The sequence below is a fragment of the Eubalaena glacialis genome, chromosome 19 (genome assembly GCF_028564815.1).
Source record: "Eubalaena glacialis isolate mEubGla1 chromosome 19, mEubGla1.1.hap2.+ XY, whole genome shotgun sequence".
In the NCBI taxonomy this organism is placed as follows: domain Eukaryota; kingdom Metazoa; phylum Chordata; class Mammalia; order Artiodactyla; family Balaenidae; genus Eubalaena; species Eubalaena glacialis.
In genome coordinates this window covers 12,648,411-12,666,816 of record NC_083734.1, presented here as the reverse complement: position 1 = coordinate 12,666,816, position 18,406 = coordinate 12,648,411, and the positions used below count along the sequence as shown (strand labels likewise).

General features: G+C 48.9%; 1 protein-coding gene across 1 annotated transcript in view; it reads right to left on the bottom strand.

Annotated features, from left to right (window-relative positions):
- The window catches only part of ANKFY1 (ankyrin repeat and FYVE domain containing 1), a 74,754-nt gene that overhangs the window by 5,774 nt on the left and 50,574 nt on the right, over window positions 1–18,406 (bottom strand). Inside the window, exons 12-23 of the mRNA XM_061174841.1 lie at window positions 15,636–15,867; window positions 14,579–14,677; window positions 14,185–14,338; window positions 13,270–13,438; window positions 12,337–12,455; window positions 11,373–11,529; window positions 9,973–10,173; window positions 8,250–8,426; window positions 3,679–3,826; window positions 3,122–3,212; window positions 2,694–2,818; window positions 1,060–1,206 (exon numbers count right to left, since the gene is read on the bottom strand). Of these exons, the coding sequence (XP_061030824.1) occupies window positions 1,060–1,206; window positions 2,694–2,818; window positions 3,122–3,212; window positions 3,679–3,826; window positions 8,250–8,426; window positions 9,973–10,173; window positions 11,373–11,529; window positions 12,337–12,455; window positions 13,270–13,438; window positions 14,185–14,338; window positions 14,579–14,677; window positions 15,636–15,867 (1,819 nt within the window). The remainder of the gene's footprint in view (window positions 1–1,059; window positions 1,207–2,693; window positions 2,819–3,121; window positions 3,213–3,678; window positions 3,827–8,249; window positions 8,427–9,972; window positions 10,174–11,372; window positions 11,530–12,336; window positions 12,456–13,269; window positions 13,439–14,184; window positions 14,339–14,578; window positions 14,678–15,635; window positions 15,868–18,406) is intronic.

Here is an 18,406-nt window from a genome sequence, read left to right as displayed (position 1 = left end):
AGGGAGGCAGGGAGCAGGAAGGAGACGAAGGTGATTCCCAGGTTTCTGGACAGAGTGACTGAGTCTGAGGTGGGTCCACTGGCAGGGAAGAGACATCAGAGAGAAGGAGAGCAGCAGAGGAGTTCAGTTTTGAGTCTGTGGAAGCTGTGGGGCATTTAGGTTGGAAGTTACCAGTGTAGGTGACAGCAGCAGCCACTAGCATTTCTCTAACCACACGCCGGCACTGCTTTGAGTGCTCCATGCACAGAAGGAGACTGAGCTCACGGGGAGGAATCAATCGTCACCAAGCACCTTCCACATGCCAGCACTGCAGATGGTGTGGGCTCCTGATCTGAGCTCCTAAAAGGTTGACCAAGAGCACGGCAGATACTAGACTAGATATAGAAACACCGCGCTTCGGCGCTGGCTCTGCTACAAACCAGCTTTGTGACCTTGGGCAAGTCACCTACGTCAAGATCATACAGCTACTAAGTATGTCTGAGCTCGTTTCTCTGCACATACCATGGGGCTAAGAACCCCATTCCATCTGCACTGTGGGTGATGACAGCACAGTGGCACTTGAGGCATTCTGAGTCTTTCTGCCACCTCAATGGGGACAAGTAAAGACTTGCAATATGACATCATCAAGTGTGACGCTCTCCTTGCCACAAAAGGAACACAGAGGAGGAAGAGTCAGTGGGGCTGAACCAGAAGGCAATTCTGAAGGATGCAGAGAACCGGCATCGGCTGAAGGACAAAGGGTGCGCAGACACACAGTCAGGAGCCGTGGGAAGGGGGAATGCCTGGAGCTGATAGATTGCTGGTAGGATCCAGGGACGTGGGAAACCGACGGCAGCCCCAAAGCGGGACACCCTGTAAACAGACTGCCAAAAGGACCCTCCCACCCCTGCTCAAAGGCCCTTCATGGCATTCACAAAGTCCTAAACCATTCGGTGCCCGGAAAACTGCTGGTTCAGATCGTGAAGCAAGTCATTATGAGATTTCAAGGTCACCAATACGTCCAGATAATCAACGCTGTCACTGTGCTTGCACTGAAAGAGCAGAAAGTGGGCCACTCACCTAAGAGTCTAAACAGTAGCTGCTTGGTGGCAACCTGGTAGTTGAAGATGTTGACCCCTTGGCTGTTGTTCACCCCCAGGCGAGCACCCGAGCGGACGACGGCACGGCACAAGTTGGCATTCCCTTTCATGTACGCCAAGAGCAGCACTGGGAAACAAAACCACAGGCAGGGCTACTTCCCACAGCCGAGGGCAGGACATGTGACGGCAAAGTCCCCACTGACACACAAGGGCCCCGGGGCTCTCGTGGCAGCTCCGCAGCGGATCTGCAGCATCTTGCAGCCAAGGATCCGGCCACGAGCCAGGGGGTCCAGAGCAGCTCCAGCTCCAGAGACACACTCCTGCCCATTCAGAGTTTTGGCCACAAGAGAACTGAGGAGGGATCACACACTGAAGGGAAAATATACCATTGTTTCAGCTGCCTTCCTCTGGCATAAAACACTGGGGGGTGGGGGACAAAGCTCTTTTCACACAATGTAACTAATTCTTAAGACTCGTGAGGTGTGTACACATGGAGAAAACAACAGATTAGTGCCGGAGACCTGCTCCAGAAGTTCTTCTACCCCATGGAGCCTCTCTCCTGTGCAGGTGCAGGCCTGGTGGGCACCCGGGCTCTGGCCAGGCCATCCTGCTGGCCCCGCCTACTTGGGCATGAAGCACCTGCCTGCCTGCCTGTTCACCTGCTCCTGGACAATGGTGCTCACTGCAGTAGGCTCTGGTCCAGCAGCTCACTCCCAGGGCTGACTCCTCTGTCCTCTGAAGCTCAGGCTCACCACTGCTGGCTTAAAAAACATGTTCATGAATCAAGGCCAAGAACTCTTCCCAAGGCCAAGAACTGATGACAAAATATTTGGTCCCATGCTAAGGTTTGGGACACCCTTTGGTGACTGCATTGCTGCCAAAGGCCACGAGGTTCTGTCTGGCATGATGGCGAATGAATGGGAATACAGCAGCAGCAAAGAGCTCAGAGAGCCCTGGGCTGGGAAGAAAGAGATTTGGGTTTCATCTTTGTTTCCTTACTTGAAAAATGGGGACACACTATACACACTGCTTACCTTATAAGGTTGTTGCGAGTATTCAACAAGAAAATGAATGCAAAAGTCCATCAAAAACACTATGAAAGCTACACAAGTTAACATAGTGATTGTGGGTGGCTAGAGCACTACCATGACAGAGGCCTGTTTATTAAACCCCTCAATTAGACATCAGCCCTCATCTGTATGTAACGTGCCACTTTTTCAAAGCACGTAGATACGCACTGTAGCACATTTCCTCCTTCTGAAGCACCTGTGAGGTGGCTATATTTCCTCTCTCTCTTGGGATTCGGAAGCTTGGGTAGGGATCTAGTTGACTGGATACAAGGTAGATGAGGGCAATAAAAACAGCTGGGCAGGCCTGTCTGGACATGGACATGGCTTTGGAGCACTAGACCCACTTCAGATGTGCTTGTGCCTAAAATCAGACACTGCCAAATTCCAAGTCAGGAATCTGGACAGGTTCTCACAGAGCCCGGCCCACTGGGCTGAATGTCCTTAAGTAACGGCATGGGTGCCTTGTTTTTCGGCATGGGCTCTTGTTTTTCTAGGAAGCAAGGAACACCAGTGAGACAGGACAGACAAAAACCTTATTACATACCTGTGTTTCCTTCTGCATCTGGTTTATCCAGAGGATACTCAGGCATGCACTCTAAGAAGAGATCAAAGATGGCTGCCGCATTCTCCTTGCCATATTGTCCCAAAATGTGCAGTGGCGACTGGCCTCTGATAAAACAAGTTGGAAAAGTTAGGGATATATCTGCCACAGCCATCATGCACAAGAGAAATGGGATTTTCAGAACTCTGTGATGCTGGATAAATCTAAAGGACACAATAATCATAAAAGTTTTCCTAAAAAGTATTTTCAGAAAGAAAAATTCCGGGGTACTAAAGGCTGGTCAAGTGCCCTAGTGGACAGTTCTGCAGCGTGCCCCTGGGGCTAATACAAGGGGCCCGTGACCACCAGCTCAGAGGGGCAGGCCAGGGGACGCGGAGCTCGGGCCTCTGCTCTGAACCCCACACACTCACCGCAGATTAAAGGCTTCGGCATCCACGGTGCACTCTGTCAGGAGGACCCGGATGTTGTTGAGCCGGCCGTGCATGACAGCGAGATGAAGAGCTGGGGAGGAGACCCTCTTACAGCACGAGCCCAGAAGCACGGAGAGAAGATCTCGGCTCTTCCTCACCCTCACGAGCCTCCCTCTAAATGGGACTCTGCCAGAGCAGCCACCGTCCGCTCACACAACCATCCTTTCCACACTTCACCATCCCCAAGAATGAGTCCTAAACGCAACCTCCTAAGATTCACTTTCTGCCTCTGCCGTTATCCAGAGATGAGATTCAGTGGTTTCACAAGAAGCTATTTAGGCTTCTAGGGTTACCACTCACACCAGGAGGCTGCTCAGGCCCTGGTCAGGAGCAGGGTGCATGCCCGGCCGAGAGCATTTCCTGGCACAGCCCTGCCCCTGTAAGAGCCAGCCTCCAGGACGGGGAGCAGACCCAGGGGGGCAGTGCCCCTCCAACCCTCGAAGGGAGGGACTGCTCGAGGCGCTCAGCACTGCACACGGGGAAGGACTGGAAGTTACCATTATTTCCATTCTCATCCACAGCAGCAAAGTCCACTCCATTCTCCAAGAGGACTGAGCAAATGGTGGGCAGGTCCTGCTGGGCAGCAAGATGGAGGGCGGTCTGGCGGTGCTTGGTTAATTCATTCACTTTGGCTCCTGCAAGAAGCTGTTGAAGTTGATTACATGAGCAGCCGTTCTACCACAACCAACCAAGGTCCTGTGTAAGGGACCAAGCCTGCCTATCTTCTGGCATCCACAGAGTCTGCCCTGCTGGCAAAGCTGGGAGCAAACTCCTGGTGAGGCACAGGCCAGCAAAACCTATCCCAAGTGCAAACTGGCAATTATCAAAATGTTTAAAAAGCCATCCCCTAGGACACAGAAATTCTAAGACTTCAGTATATAAAACTACACAGGACTGCAGTGCACTATATAAGGATGTCCACTGTGTATAACAGTAAAACCAGACTGCAGAAAAGATTTAGTTATAGAAATTATAATATATACAAACAATAGAACTGGTAGCCTCTAAGATGTTAAAAATGTATGGTTTAACATGAAGGGGTATCTATGCTATAGTAAGTTTAAGAAAAAGGCAAGTTAGGCCTCTCGCCTTCTGAGACGGCCCCCACTCTGTCTGTGGCGTGTGCTTCTCTCTAAGTAAATCCACTTCTTACCCATCAAAAAAAGAAAAAATAAAATTTAAATTGAAAAAGGCACGTTAGAAGACAGGAAGATAGTGTGATTCCATTTGGTGAGACAGAGACAGAGAAATGTATAGACACACACACAAACATACACAAACTGTGAAGGTGTTTAAAAGCATACACGCCAAACTCAGGACAGAGTCAGGAGTGAAAGGGAGTTACTAACTGCTTTATATCCTTACATGCTTTAAGTTTATCCACAATAAAAATGTACTTTTTTAAATTATTTTTTTTAAAAGAAAGAAAGCAACACAAAGAATTACAGAATCAAAGACAGGAAGGTCCTTTAATAGTGTCTTATATATTCATTTAGTATCTGAAGTTCATTCATCATCCACTTTCTAACAAAGTTTCAAAGACAGCTGCTGTTAACAGAACAGAATCTCTACTTTGCAGTCAAAGCCCAATTTGCCTCTCCTGAGGTCTGCAGCCACCCTTGGTTCCTTTGTCTGTGTGTGCAGGCACTCTGCCTCTGGGAAAATCTAGGCAGTGATCAGCTTCTCTGGTTCTGACCATGACTTCCAAGTCCCAGCCCCCCAGACCTCTGGGTGCCTGGTCAAATCACTCATAGGTCCAAATAGGACATGTCAGAGAGGGGTATTCGTGGCCGTGAGTGCTGTGCTAGGGTCATCGCTAACCCCAAGGCTGGTTCACTGAGGGCAGGGGGAGAGGTTTGGAGAAAGGCACTGTTTCAGTGTGAACAGGTTCCCACATTAAGCTATACCGATTCATAGACAGAGGACTACGTGGCCATTGTTTGGGAGATCAGCTGTTTCTAGGGACTCCGACCACCTGCAAAATCAAGCCTTAGTGAGACAGAGGCACGACCTTGAGGAAGGGGCCATGACCCTCAAAACGCCTAGGTTCCCAGGGTGACACACACGGGGCGCACCTCCCTATTCACCTCTGCCTCCTTCGCTGCCCCCACATCCAGCCTGCGCCTGGAGTCCGTCAGACCCACCTCCTCACCTCCCACCTCATCACTCTCCACTCCATCCTTCCCTGCGGTTGCCTCCCCTAGGCCTCTTCTCTGCCGACACTGCCCCCACACCCTCACACCCCACCCCCAAGGCAGATGCTCTCTCAGCTCCAACACATGTCAAGTCATAAGGATTTTCCTAAAAAGAATTCTTCAAAAACAAAAATGGCAGGGCACCAAAGGCTGGTCAAGGGCTCCAGTGGTCAGTTCCGATGGGAGGCACCAGCAAGTGCCGGCTCTGTAAGCCAGCCAGGTGACGTGGAGCCCTGGTCTTGGCTCTGGACCATGCTCTCAGCTCAAACACTCTCCTACTGAAAGGATAAAGGCTGCTCACAGTTCTTGGTGTGAAATATGAGACCCCAGGACCTGGTTTCTACCTGCCTCTCCAGCCACATCTCCTGCTACTCTCTGCTCAAATTTCAACCAAACTTTGCCACTTGAAACACCACATGCACTTTCCAGTCTCCATATCTTTGCTCAGACCCTTCCCCTGCCTGGGTGGCATTAAGTTGTCCTGGAAAAGACAGGCTTTGGGGTCAAATAGAAATGGCCAAAATCCCAGCTATACTACTAACTAGTTGATTTTCCTTCCTTCCTTCCTCCCACCCTCCCTTCCTTCCTTCCTTTGGTCCTTCCTCCCTCCCTTCCTTCCTTCTTTCCTCCCTCCCTCCCTTCTTCCTCCCTCCTTCCTTCCCTCCCTCCCTTCTTTCTTTCTTATTTATTTATTTGTCTATCTATCTATTCATTCATTCATTCATTCATTGCTGCATGTGGGCTTTCTCTAGTTGTGGCGAGCAGGGGCTTCTCATTGCAGTGGCTCTCTTGTTGCGGAGCACGGGCTCTAGGTGCACAGGCTTCAGTAATTGTAGCACGCGGGCTTCAGTAGTTGTGGCTCGCGGGCTCTAGAGCACAGGCTCAGTAGTTGTGGCACACGGGCTCAGTTGCTCCGCAGCATGTGGGATCTTCCCGGACCAGGGATCGAACCCATGTCCCCTGCAATGGCAGGCGGATTCTTGACCACTGTGCCACCGGGGAAGTCCACTGATATTCTTGAGGGAAGAAAATTCTTTGAGATTAAATTTTCTCCTTTGTAAAACGTAAAACATTTCCTACATCCCTCTGAGTAGTTTTGAGAATTAAGATGTAGTAAGCTCCCTGACATCAGTACTGGTGACAGTTTTTTAGATCTGACACCAAAAGCAAATGCAACAAAAGCAAAAATAAAAAACTGGGACTACAAACTAAAAAGCTTCTGCACAGCAAAGGAAAAACAATCCAATTAAAAATGGGCAAAGGATCTGAATACATATTTTTCCACAGAAGACATACAGATGGCCAACAGGTACATGAAAAGATGCTCAACATTACTAATCATCAGGGAAATGTAAATCAAAACCACAATGAGAGGGACTTCCCTGGTGGTCCAGTGGGTAAGACTCCAAGCTCCCAATGCAGGGGGCCCGGGTTCGATCCCTGGTCTGGGAACTAGATCCCGCATGCATGCTGCAACTAAGAAGTCCACATGCTGCAACCAAAAAAAAAAAGATCCCACATGCCACAAGGAAGATCCCACATGCCACAACTAAGACCCGACACAGCCAAAATAAACAAATAAATAAATAAATAATAAATAAACGAACATTTTTTTAAAAGCCCATGAGATATCACCTCACACCTGTTAGAATGGTTATTATCAGTAACAAGTGTTGGCAAGGATGTGGAGAAAAGGGAAGCATCGTGCATTGTTGGTGGAAATGTAAATTGGTGCAGCCACTAAGGAAAGAAGTATGAAGGTTCCTCAAAAAATTCAAAATAGATCTACCATACGATCTAATAATTCCACTTCTGGGTATTTTTCCCAAAAAACCCCCCCACTAATTCAAAAAGATATATGCACCCATGTTTAATTGCAGCATTATTTTCAGCAGCCAAGATATGGAAGCAACCTAAGTATCTGTGATGGAGGGATGGATAAAGAGCTGTGTTATGTATATACAATGAATACTATTCAGCCGTAAAAAGGAATGGAATCTTTTGCAGCAACATGGCTGGACCTTGAGGGCATTATGCTAAGTGAAATAAGTCAGAAAAAGAAAGACAAATACCATACGACCTCACATGTGGAGTTTATAAAACAGACAACAAAAAACCCCCAAGCTCACAGATTCAGAGAATAGACTAGTGGTTGCCAGAGGCAGGGGTGAGGGCTGGGCAAAATGGGTGAAGGGGGTCAAAAGGCACAAACTTCCAGTTACAAAATAAGTAAGTCATGGGGGTGTGATGCACAGTGTGGTGACTACAGTGAATAAACTGTAGTGTATATTTGAGAGTTGCTAAGAGAGTAAATTTAAAAATCCTCATCACAGGAAAAAAATTTGTTGTAACTACATATGGTGACAGATGTTAACGAGACTCGTGGTGATCATTTTGCAAAATATACAAATACCGAATCAATGTTGTATACCTGAAGCTAACTTAATGTTGTTTGTCAATTATACCCCAAAAAAAGATTTAAAAACTCAAGAAAAAAAGAGAGTGGGGGGGAGGGGGAGGGAGGGGGAGGGGGAGGGAGAGCACGCGCGCTCACTGGAACGCACCAGCTGAGCGCCTGACACAGAGCAGGCAGATGACAGAAGTGACCTCGCTTCCCTTGATGCTCCCACCCTGCCGCCGCCACCCACACGCCGCCTTCCCTCGCAGCCTCACTCCAGCATCTGCCTGCCCACTGGGCACTCAGGACACGCTGCCCACGGACACACCTGCTTTCCTTAGTGTACCGGCTACCTCCCCAAATTCCTGCTGGCCTTTCACAATACCTGGCAAAACACCTGTGATGAGAGTCCGCACACACTCTACAACATGCTTTGTCCACACGTTTCAGGCGATAATGTCTCAGCGACACTTACCAAATTGCGGACAATAATCTCTGAGCCCGCTTGGACAGCAAGGTGCAAAGGGGTCAACTTGGAAGCATCCTGGACTCTGGAATTCACGTGAGCCTGGACACTGATCAAGAACAGCACACTTTCGATATCGGAGTTCTGGACCGCCACATGCAGGAAGTTCCGGCCCTTGTTATCCACCTGAGGCAACGAGTGGGAGCCAAAATATTAGTGGGCTCCCCCCGCAAGAGGGCCTCCTGAGCACCTGCGAGCTGCACTGACCACTGGAGAGGCCACGGTGTAGTCCCCCCTCAGTTCCAGAAGCTCCCTCCCAAGAACCAACACTAAATGTCGCCCTACCCCCCACGCCCTACCATAGACCCACACTGCGTATTTATGCGTGTGACCACATGTGCGTGGTCAGAAAAAGGGAGCTAACCCAAGCTGCCCCGGCATCCTCCTGCAGCAGGAGTGGACTTGGAAGGCCAAGAAAGAGACAACCTGAAGGACAGGGAAAGGAAAGCACTAGAATACTAGGATGCATGGGGAAAGGCACTGGTGGACATCGGCTTTGGGGGTTTCCTGCTTTGGCTAAAACAAGCACGCAGCATTCTAAAAACCACAGCTGCAATGCCAGCCTGACCCTTGAGCAGCCAAACAAACCTTCAGAAATTTCCAGAAAGTCTCCTCTTTCACTGAGCTACAGGATAATAATACATGTTGGGGGAGGCCGCCAACAGTATGTCATAGACTTGGCACCACTGATGTAAAGAAGACAGAAGCTCACTCACATCAAACCACACAGGACACTACAGCTACCAGAGCTGCCATATCAGTGTGAGGGCTCAGGAGGAAGTGAGGGAGACACACATGCTACACACACACCACATTCCGTCTCACACACACACACACACACACACACACACACACAGCAACATATCTGCCAAGGACTTTGATCAACAGCACCGGTTTCAGGCTAGATGGGGAGGAAATGTGAAATGACTATCTCCATTCATGACCATTTTACCCCATGTGAGCAAGGGTGAGGTCAACACCTACTCGATCAGTCACACTGAGGCAAATGCTGAAGAAAAGGGATGTACGGAAGCCTGAAATACAAAGCAAAAGTCTCCACCCATGTTAGTGCTTTTGTTCAGGTCCCAAGTTTCCAATTTACCTTCATAAATGGCTACTCATAAATCTTGGCGTAAACAGACAAATAAAGTGCTGGATGGAGATTCAAGGGTCTGAGAACTGACTTCACAAGCCCATCCCAGCCCCCGCCTTACATCAGCTGCCTCTGGCCTCTCCCGCCCAGTGTGATGCTGCAGGTCAGCAGCCCGCCATCCAGAACAAGGACACCTGAGCCCGCTGAGCTGCACGCTGGCAGCTCCTCCAAGACCCAACGTGACACCAAACGCTCAAGTTCCGTTTAACCCTTTTAAGACATTCATTACTAGGGCAAGGAAACCACCCAGCAAAAGCGAAGAATGCCCTCAGTTGTACAAGCACAGAATCCCTGTCACCGGGCCCAGCCTCCGCCAGCTCCCTTCTACACATGGCACCAGTAGGTGGCTGGCATGCAGGGCAGAGCAGGCACATTCCATCCAGCACTGACAGGACATCTGAATGGCCAAAATTTAAGAAAGGGGAGTAAAATGTCTTTAACTAGAAGAGCCCTGTTTAGTTGGTGACACGTGTTTAGTGCTTGGGGCGCCGTGGAGAATGTTGGGGGCCGGGCACTCACCTGCTCAGCAGCCCCGGACTCTCGTTTCAGGATGGCCTCGGCCGCCTTGTTGTTCTTGTAGGTCATGGCACAGGCAAAGGGGGTCAGGCCCTGCCTGTCTCGGACATTCAGGTGGATGTCAGGGTGGGAAATCAGCAGCTGAATGATGACGCCGTGTTGGTTGCTGATGGCCACGTGGACAGGCGTTCTTCCTTCTGCATCCTGTGGGGACAAGGCACAGATTTCAATGTCCAAGCAAAGATAAAACCCAGGAAAAATAAGAAGGGGAATAACGTGTAAACAGAATTCAGTTCTGAGAATCAATACTGCCACTCTGCATTTGAAATCAGCTTTTCAAGAGGCCAAACACAGAGATGACTGACAGCCACTCCCCGTTACCTCCACGCTCCAGTGACAAGGGGCACAAACACATTTGGTTTAGAAAAGCTGCGGTATGGGCTTTCCTGGCGGTGAAGTGGTTGGGAATCCGCCTGCCAATGCAGGGCACACAGGTTCGAGCCCTGGTCAGGGAAGATCCCACATGCCGCGGAGCAACTAAGCCCGTGTGCTACAACTACTGAGCCTGTGCTCTAGAGCCCGCGAGCCACAACTACTGAGCCCGCGTGCCACAACTACTGAAGCCCACGCACCTAGAGCCCATGCTCCGCAACAAGAGAAGCCACCACGAGAAGCCCGCACACCGCAATGAAGAGTAGCCCCCACTCGCCGCAACTAGAGAAAGCCCACGTGCAGCAACGAAGACCCAACGCAGCCAAATATAAATAAATAAAATAAATAAATTTATTTTTTAAAAAAAGCTGCAGTCACCCTCACCTCTAAGTTAAACCACTACTTATCTGGCTGCAGGGCCAGAGAAATCTTTTCTGTTTCTGGCCGCACCGTGCGGCACGTGGGATCTTAGTTCCCCAACCAGGGATCGAACCCATCCCCTGTATTAGAAGAACCTTAACCACTGGACTACCAGGGAAGTCTGCTGCACACAAATCTGTACAGGCTAGAACGTTGAAAAGCATCAAGGAACGTAACTCAGGGATGCCCTATTGAGCTACTGGAACATTTTCCTGAACACAGTACTCAGCTTGGGATAGGAACAAATTCTCAATGGAAATCTGTAACTAATGTGGACAGGAGGCAAAGAAAAGTTGATTGAACAAATCTTCCTCACTTTGTAGAAAGGACAAAGGCAAAGAGAAGAAAAGTCTTAACCTGAAATCATTAAAACTACTAGACAGGCGACATGACCCAAGAGACAGTCACTTCGTGTGTCCGTCCCTTAGGCCCATTCATGGTAAAGCAGAGGCCTGAGACCAGAGACTCTGCAAGGTCCCTGGCCATAAGAGGAGATTTCCCTGATTCTGGGGTTACCATCCATCTCCCTGGAAAAGAGACACTCTCCTTACCTGTGCATTTACATTGGCACCAAACTCCAGAAGACACTGTATCGTCTCTTCCAGCCCCCAGGAGGCAGCCAAATGCAAGGGGGTCTGCCCATCTCTGGCCTCTTCCTCTCCTTCTCCATTAGCACCAGGTTGTCTGGGACTGTTCACATCGCAGCCACTGAAAGGAAGGGGAAGTAAAAGGAAGGCATGCTTCCACCGAGCCTGAAGGCATGCTAACAGGTGTAAAGCAGCAGCCTTATCCAACCCAACAGAAAGGCTGCCACCACCAGGGACTGCAGTCCTTGGTCCCTGGCCTCAAATACTGGTGTGTGTGCCCTGCTCCCATAGATTTTTTCTTTTTTTTTTTTGGCCACGCCACGTGTCTTGCAGGATCTTAGTTCCCCGACGAGGGATGGAACCCGGGCCCCCGCACTGGAAGCGCAGAGTCCTAACCACTGGACTGCCAGGGAATCCCCTCGCTCCCACAGATTCTTTGGCAATTGCTCCTGGGGGCAACCTGGGTATCAGAACTCTTAAAAACTCCCCCAGGGGATCTGCATGCATTTAAAGTTTGAGAATTACTGCTCTAAAGCTTTCCTGAATAACCTCACCTCCCACACCTCCTGCACTCTGAGGCCGTGGAGGCTGGCATGACTCAGGCAACTTGGTGGAGTCCTGCAGAGGCCATTCGGTCTCCTCCACCCCAGCCTCCTGGTCTCACTGTGTGAACTGGTCTGACGTGACTACAGGGACCTATACGGCTCCCAAAGCAGGAAGCTGGCTTAGCTTTTAGATTCTTTGATCTGGGCACATAAGCCCCTCTCCCTGGCTGACTTGATCTGACAGAACAATGACCCTCTCTAGCCTTCATTACAAAGGTCAAGCTAGCTACAGGCAGATCAAGACTATAGTTGGAGTAAATGAGAAAAGAGCCAGTTTGCAATAAGCTGAGTAAGATCTGAAGGGATACTCAGGCCTCTCAGACCTGCGAATAAGAAAGCAGGCGATGGACTCGTTGTTTCCATCAATGGCTCTGTGCAGCAGTGTCTGAAGGCACCCACTAGGTCCTGGGCCCCAGCACGTGGCGTCACAGCCATGTCTGACCTGCAGGGAAACACAGGTCACTCACAAGCACTGCCAAGCAAAGGTAAACACGTTTATTACCATCTGTGAGCCCTACACACATCATTAGACCCAGTTTTCAGGCGAGATACAGCTGATAGTTAACTGATATTTAGTTTAATCTGTACCATTCATTAGTTTTACAAACACTGATTAAAATCTGCTCGGTCCAAGTTTTTGCACTAGGTTCTGCGGGAGGGGTTTGAGAAATAAAAGGAAGATATGTTTGATTAGTGCCCTCTAGAGCTGTGTCCTAGAAGGGACAGGAAACACACACAAATGCTTGCATACACACACTCATGAGCCCCCAGTAACACATACCTGTAAACAGCAGGTAAGCTCAAGAACAGTTGGGTAAAACCCCCAGGTGTAAAATGCCTTTATGTCACATTTCAGGCCCTTCAGAAAACTAAATGAGCTTCTGGGGCTACCTCCACTTTTGGAGCCTGTCTTCTGAATAAGGGGGACAAACCTGAGACTTGAGAACTTATCACTGTGGTGACAGTGAGGACATCCCACAGCCAGTTAAGCCACCTCCGGAGCAGACCCCTGAGGAAATGCCTCGGCTCTCTTGCTTCTTGGTAGTTTTCTTGATAAAGACACCCTACGAAAAGGTGTTGGCCAAGGATACGTTGAACCGCAAGCTTCTTTAACATGACTTTTGACTGCTTGTCCTTGACCCAATCTGTTACTTGGTAGATCTCATGCTCTTTATGATTGCTATGGAGGCCCCAAATCCACCTCTGACACAAAATATCCCCACGTGTAAACGGAACTGAAGTTGAGGTTGTCTCACCAGAGTGGATGCGATGTCCTCCAGATTATTTGCCAGCGCAAGCCACAGTGGGGGGTTCCCCTTCTCATCTGGCACAGACATGTCAGCTCCTCGGGTGCATATGGCATCCACGACAAGGGGAAGCTGATTTCTGATGGCCAGCTGAAGAGCCGTCTCCCCATCCTGAGTCCTGCTGGGACATGGACACCAAAACCAATGTTTGTATCTGGGGCCAAATGATAAAGGGTGCCCTTCTGGGCATCCTAGAGGCCAGAGTCCACTGTATCCCTTAAACACACTTCACCCACATTCATTAATATTCTTTCAGAGAAAGTTAAGCGGTCAATAGCATCTGTCCCTCCTGTCTTTTTAAAAAATACAGCCAGGCTATCCTATTGCACAGAGAAGATAACTGCCAAACATCCCAGCATGCTGAACTCTTACAGGCATACAGCTGCTTTCAACAGCATCTGAATAAAATGTCACCCCAACTACCCACTTGACAGAACACTTTCACCCACTCAGTCATTCTGGGTCAGTTGACATTGGAGATAAAGATAAATTCCTTTGAAAAGACAAAAATAATAAAAATTTAACTGTGTATTTTCGCCCCTCAAGCCTTTTGATAGCTCATCTGTTGGAATGTTCTTCGTTATAACTGAAATTCCTACTTAAACAATTGATTTTGGACTGCCCTTTTTAACGAGATTTGTGCAGTATTGTGCCCTGGTCTCGAAAGGTTCAAATAAGAGCAAAGCACACAATTCTCCTTCTGAGTCTATGATTACATTTAATTACAACACTGTATTGGTACTTTTTCAGAGTCATTGTTTCTCTCCCTTTAACAAGGAACAAAACTCTTTTCTACAAGCAAGGCTATGAACCATCTCAACTAAACGTGGCCTGGTGCTGTGGCGGAGTGCTGCTCCAGCCCACCTGACGTTTATGTCTGCCTGGTGCTCCAGGAGAAAGAGCGCGCTCTTGCTGTCCTGCCGCTGCATGGCCATGTGCAGCAAGGTCTGCCCGTCCGACATGGTGTCGTTGATGCAAGCCCCGGAGCCCAGCAGCTGGGCTGCGATCGTGTGCATGCCTGGGAAAGAGACACGCCCCGATTAACGTGGGCTCAGCTTCTCCCACTTCATCAACCTCTTACTACAACAAACACCCTCTCAACTTTGCAAAGCCAGCAGTTCTCCACTGGATATTACGGGCTGAACCCAAACAGAAAGGCTGTCCTACAACAAATGATTAGCTCCAACCCTTCCACCTCCCCTCCTCTAGCGCCCACCGTCTGGCGTATGTCTGTCTGCAGCCTCTGGCACCACCTTACCAGTCCATAATGCCAGGCCCAGCACAGTCTGGTCTCGGGAATCCTTGAGGCTGAAGTCTGGAATAATTTGCAGGTTGTTCGTGGCATGAAGAGCATTAGCTAAATTTTTTAAAAGGAAAAGAACACTTGATTTCACCATCCCATGGATCACATTTAAAGTATTCAAGAGAATACCAGCTCAATCTCAAACTGACTGACTGATCATTTCTATACAAAGAGAACTGATAAATCTTGTTGTGGGAAGTGGAAGCCAAGACATATGATATTCTGGAGCAAAGTTTATGAGGAAAAATGAACGGTTTTAAAGGTTAAAATACTGAATCTTCACAAAAGGAAAACAGCGTCCACTATGGAAACACACATTAATTACTTGATTACTGAAAAGAGGATCAAAACAATGCCCTGGTGACATTTCCCTAACACATAAGTCCTACCATCGTATACCTCCTGTGTGGGCTAAGAAAAAGGCACAGCCTACCTAACACCCCACTTCCTTCCATAAGCTCAGTGCTAAACGATGCTGGCCTTAACAAGGGCACAGGAAAGAGTAAACCAAATTTCAAGGCAGGAAAGAGAAAAACTGGAAGATGACTTTCTGAGGGAAATGGGCCTCCCTCGTGGCAGGGGCTTCCCTCGGCCCCTCTTTCTGACTCCTCTCTCATGGTTCACCTGCCAGGGAGGCTCCGAGGTGGGTGAGAGGGCTGACCGGCTCGTGGAAGACCGGCGGCAGCGGAGTTTTCAGAGACAGTGCTCACACCAAGGCAGAACTCTGCTTGACCTGCACTGAAGTGGCCTGGGACCACACCCCAAAACAACAGAGGAGTAGCCAGAGATTCTAAACCTTAACCCCGCGGGTGAAGTGGGCAGGCCCCATCCTGAAAATGTACACAGGGAAAAAACAGTAGCCGGAGCCAGAACATATGCTTATCTGGTTTGACCGCAAAGGATTTTTTGGGTAAGAAAACTCACCAATGGAAGGAACATCAACTCTGTCATTAACTACTCAAAACCACTGTGCAAAGGTCACGGTGATGGGCAGTAATCCCTAACTACCTACCTTTTTGCTCCAGGATGACAGACACCACATCTGGATGATTATAGGCAATCGCCATGTGCAGTGGTGTCTGCAGGTAGACGCTGCTGTCCGCTGAGCTGGGCAAGGATGCAGGTTCCTTTGGTGAAGGCAGAGCCTCCTCCGTCTGTAGGTTTGGGTTGGCTCCCTGCTGCAGAAGCTCTACAGTGAGGTTGGCCAGGCCATGCCGACAGGCCGTGTGCAATGGGGTTTCTCCCTGAACAGAAACGAATATTCCCAGTCAGAGCACTTCAGGCTAGGAGGCCCCTTCACAAAGGGCCAAAGACAGCCTACGTGCTGCAACTCAGGTCCCCAGTGCCAGGCACAGCCCCTGGCTCATCCTGTCACCAGCTCCATGAGGTCTGTCCCACTCCTCAGGTCTCCTCTCCTTCCCTTTCTCCTGTGCCATCATCCTTAGTTCCTCCAATGTCCTCCCAAGCACCCTCCAAACACCCTGGGTCCTCATCTTCTGCATTTCCACCCTTCACTTAGTTTCTAGAATTATGTTGCTAATTAATAATAATAATAATGTATTATTTTTATAAACAACAGACGACCTCCGAGCGTCACTAAAATAAACACTGTAGAAATCAGAAAAGCCTCACATCCACAGCCCCAGAGGTAAGCGGTGCTGTCAGTCGACCGTCACGGCTTTTTAACCCCCTCCAGCTCACTGATGCCCTGCTTCTTTCACCAGCTTGTATCAACCTCATCTTGAACTCTGATCAAGAAACACCTCTTTCCCCCACTTTTTAAAATTAAAAAAATTTTAATTGGTATTAGAGGTACCTGATTCAATATTCAAAAGGTGCAAGAGTGTACAGCGAAAAGAAGTTTCCCCCCATGCCTTCCCCCCCACCTACCCAATTATCCTCCCCCTGAAGGAACCATTATTACCAGTTTCATGTTTCTCTCCAGTGACGGAATATTCACACAAAGACGTATACACACGTGTATATATGTGTGAATACATATACATGTACACATGTACACACACAGACACACACACACACACACACACACACACGGGATCTTTTCACCCAAACAAACTAACACACTGCTCTGCACCGGCTCCTACCGAAGCTACACATCCTCATTGTTTAGGGTCCAAGAACTTCACCTACAAGGCTTGCTGTGAAAAACGGCAAGATCTCACCTCGCTTTCCCTAAAAAAAATTCTCCTTTCCCAGAGGGAACCACTTTGAATTCTTTGAGCGGGTTCTGTAATTTCCTCATTTCTAGCTAACGTGTTTTTATTGCTGCCTCTTGACTTTCCGGGTGTGGGATTCCCTGTGGGTCCTGCCACTGTGATCTCACTGGGTGATAAGGATTTGGCTCTTTCACTTCCTTCCCCTGGTGGACCCCTTCCCACCCCACCCTCTCCCTACAGCCTCCTCCTCGGGACTGTCTTCTGCTCCAGCCCTTCCCCCCCACACAGCCTCCCTGGGTACGCTTATCGACACCCATGACTTCTACCAGGGAATACAAGCAGGGGACTCTCAAACCCGGATCTCCAGCCTTGTCTGTACATCCAATTTTCCCACTGCCTGCAGGATATCCCTGACTGAATGTTTAAAAAGGAGTTCAACAATCACAAAATGGAATTCACTCTCCCCACAGCAGTTCTTCCCCCTGGCCAGTCCCCTGCTTCTCTTCTTGGATCCAACACAACCGTCTTAACACCTCTCCAGCCCTGGCTTCTGAGAGCCACAGAGGTAGGTCCCATGGACTATCATTCTGCAATTCCTCTGAAACCCATCCCGTTGGGTCCAAATCTGGTATCAGAGGTCAGGACAAGCCATTGCTTGTCTAGATGATTCCCACCTGGCTCCAGCCTGGATCTCAATGGTACATCCACCTCACCAGCTATCCCAGGAAGCGTTCTCAACCCGAAAATGATCATACTGCTTGTCTACTTCTGTGGATTTTCTCTTCCCACAGGATAAAGTGCAAAGACCTTAAACCAGCATTCCAGACCCGTCTCCAGTGTCATTCTCACTTGCTTTCAAGTCGAGTCTCCTCTGTGCCTCTACATCTTAAGGTTTCACCCAGTTTTGCTCTGAAGGGTATCAGAGAAGGAACAGTTGGTAGACAATGTGGGCTCAAGGGAGAATTTTTTTTAAAGTTGAGAGACAGTAGAGCATATCTGTATGCTATTAGAAATGAACAGTGGGCAACACTGATGATACAGGAGAGAGACAGACAGAAGCAGACACACATAATGGCAGGAGCAAAGCCAAGAAACCAGCCGCTGGTGCGTACAGGGCCATGCCATCATTCTAGCTGGAGAGCAGGCCGGGTGCAGGTTTAGGTGCAGACAGATTAGTAGATTTAATGGTGGGAAAAAATGGCGCTGCCCCCCGCCGTGCTTCCACGACACACTGTCTCATACACCAAGCTTACTGTTTACTGCTTTGCCCAGCGCTGTTGAGAGAAAATGCAACTGTATGTTGTAGTGCCTGAGTCTTAATACTGGCTCCGTTATTTACGAGTCACTTAACCTCTCAGAACCTCAAGGTTCTTTACCCTGAAATGAGGGATTTACAGATGTTGATAATGTCTCTTCAACACATGCTGCTTCTAGATCCATTGTGAGAACTGAAAGGGATAATAACCTTAAGGCTCCTAGCACAAAGTAGCTGCAGAATAAATGTCATCTTAAAGATAAACACATCCTCCCTGTCTGAAAAGTATAAAGCAAAAATAACTATCATTTAGTTTCTAATGTCCCAGATGTTATGCTAATAAGCACTTAA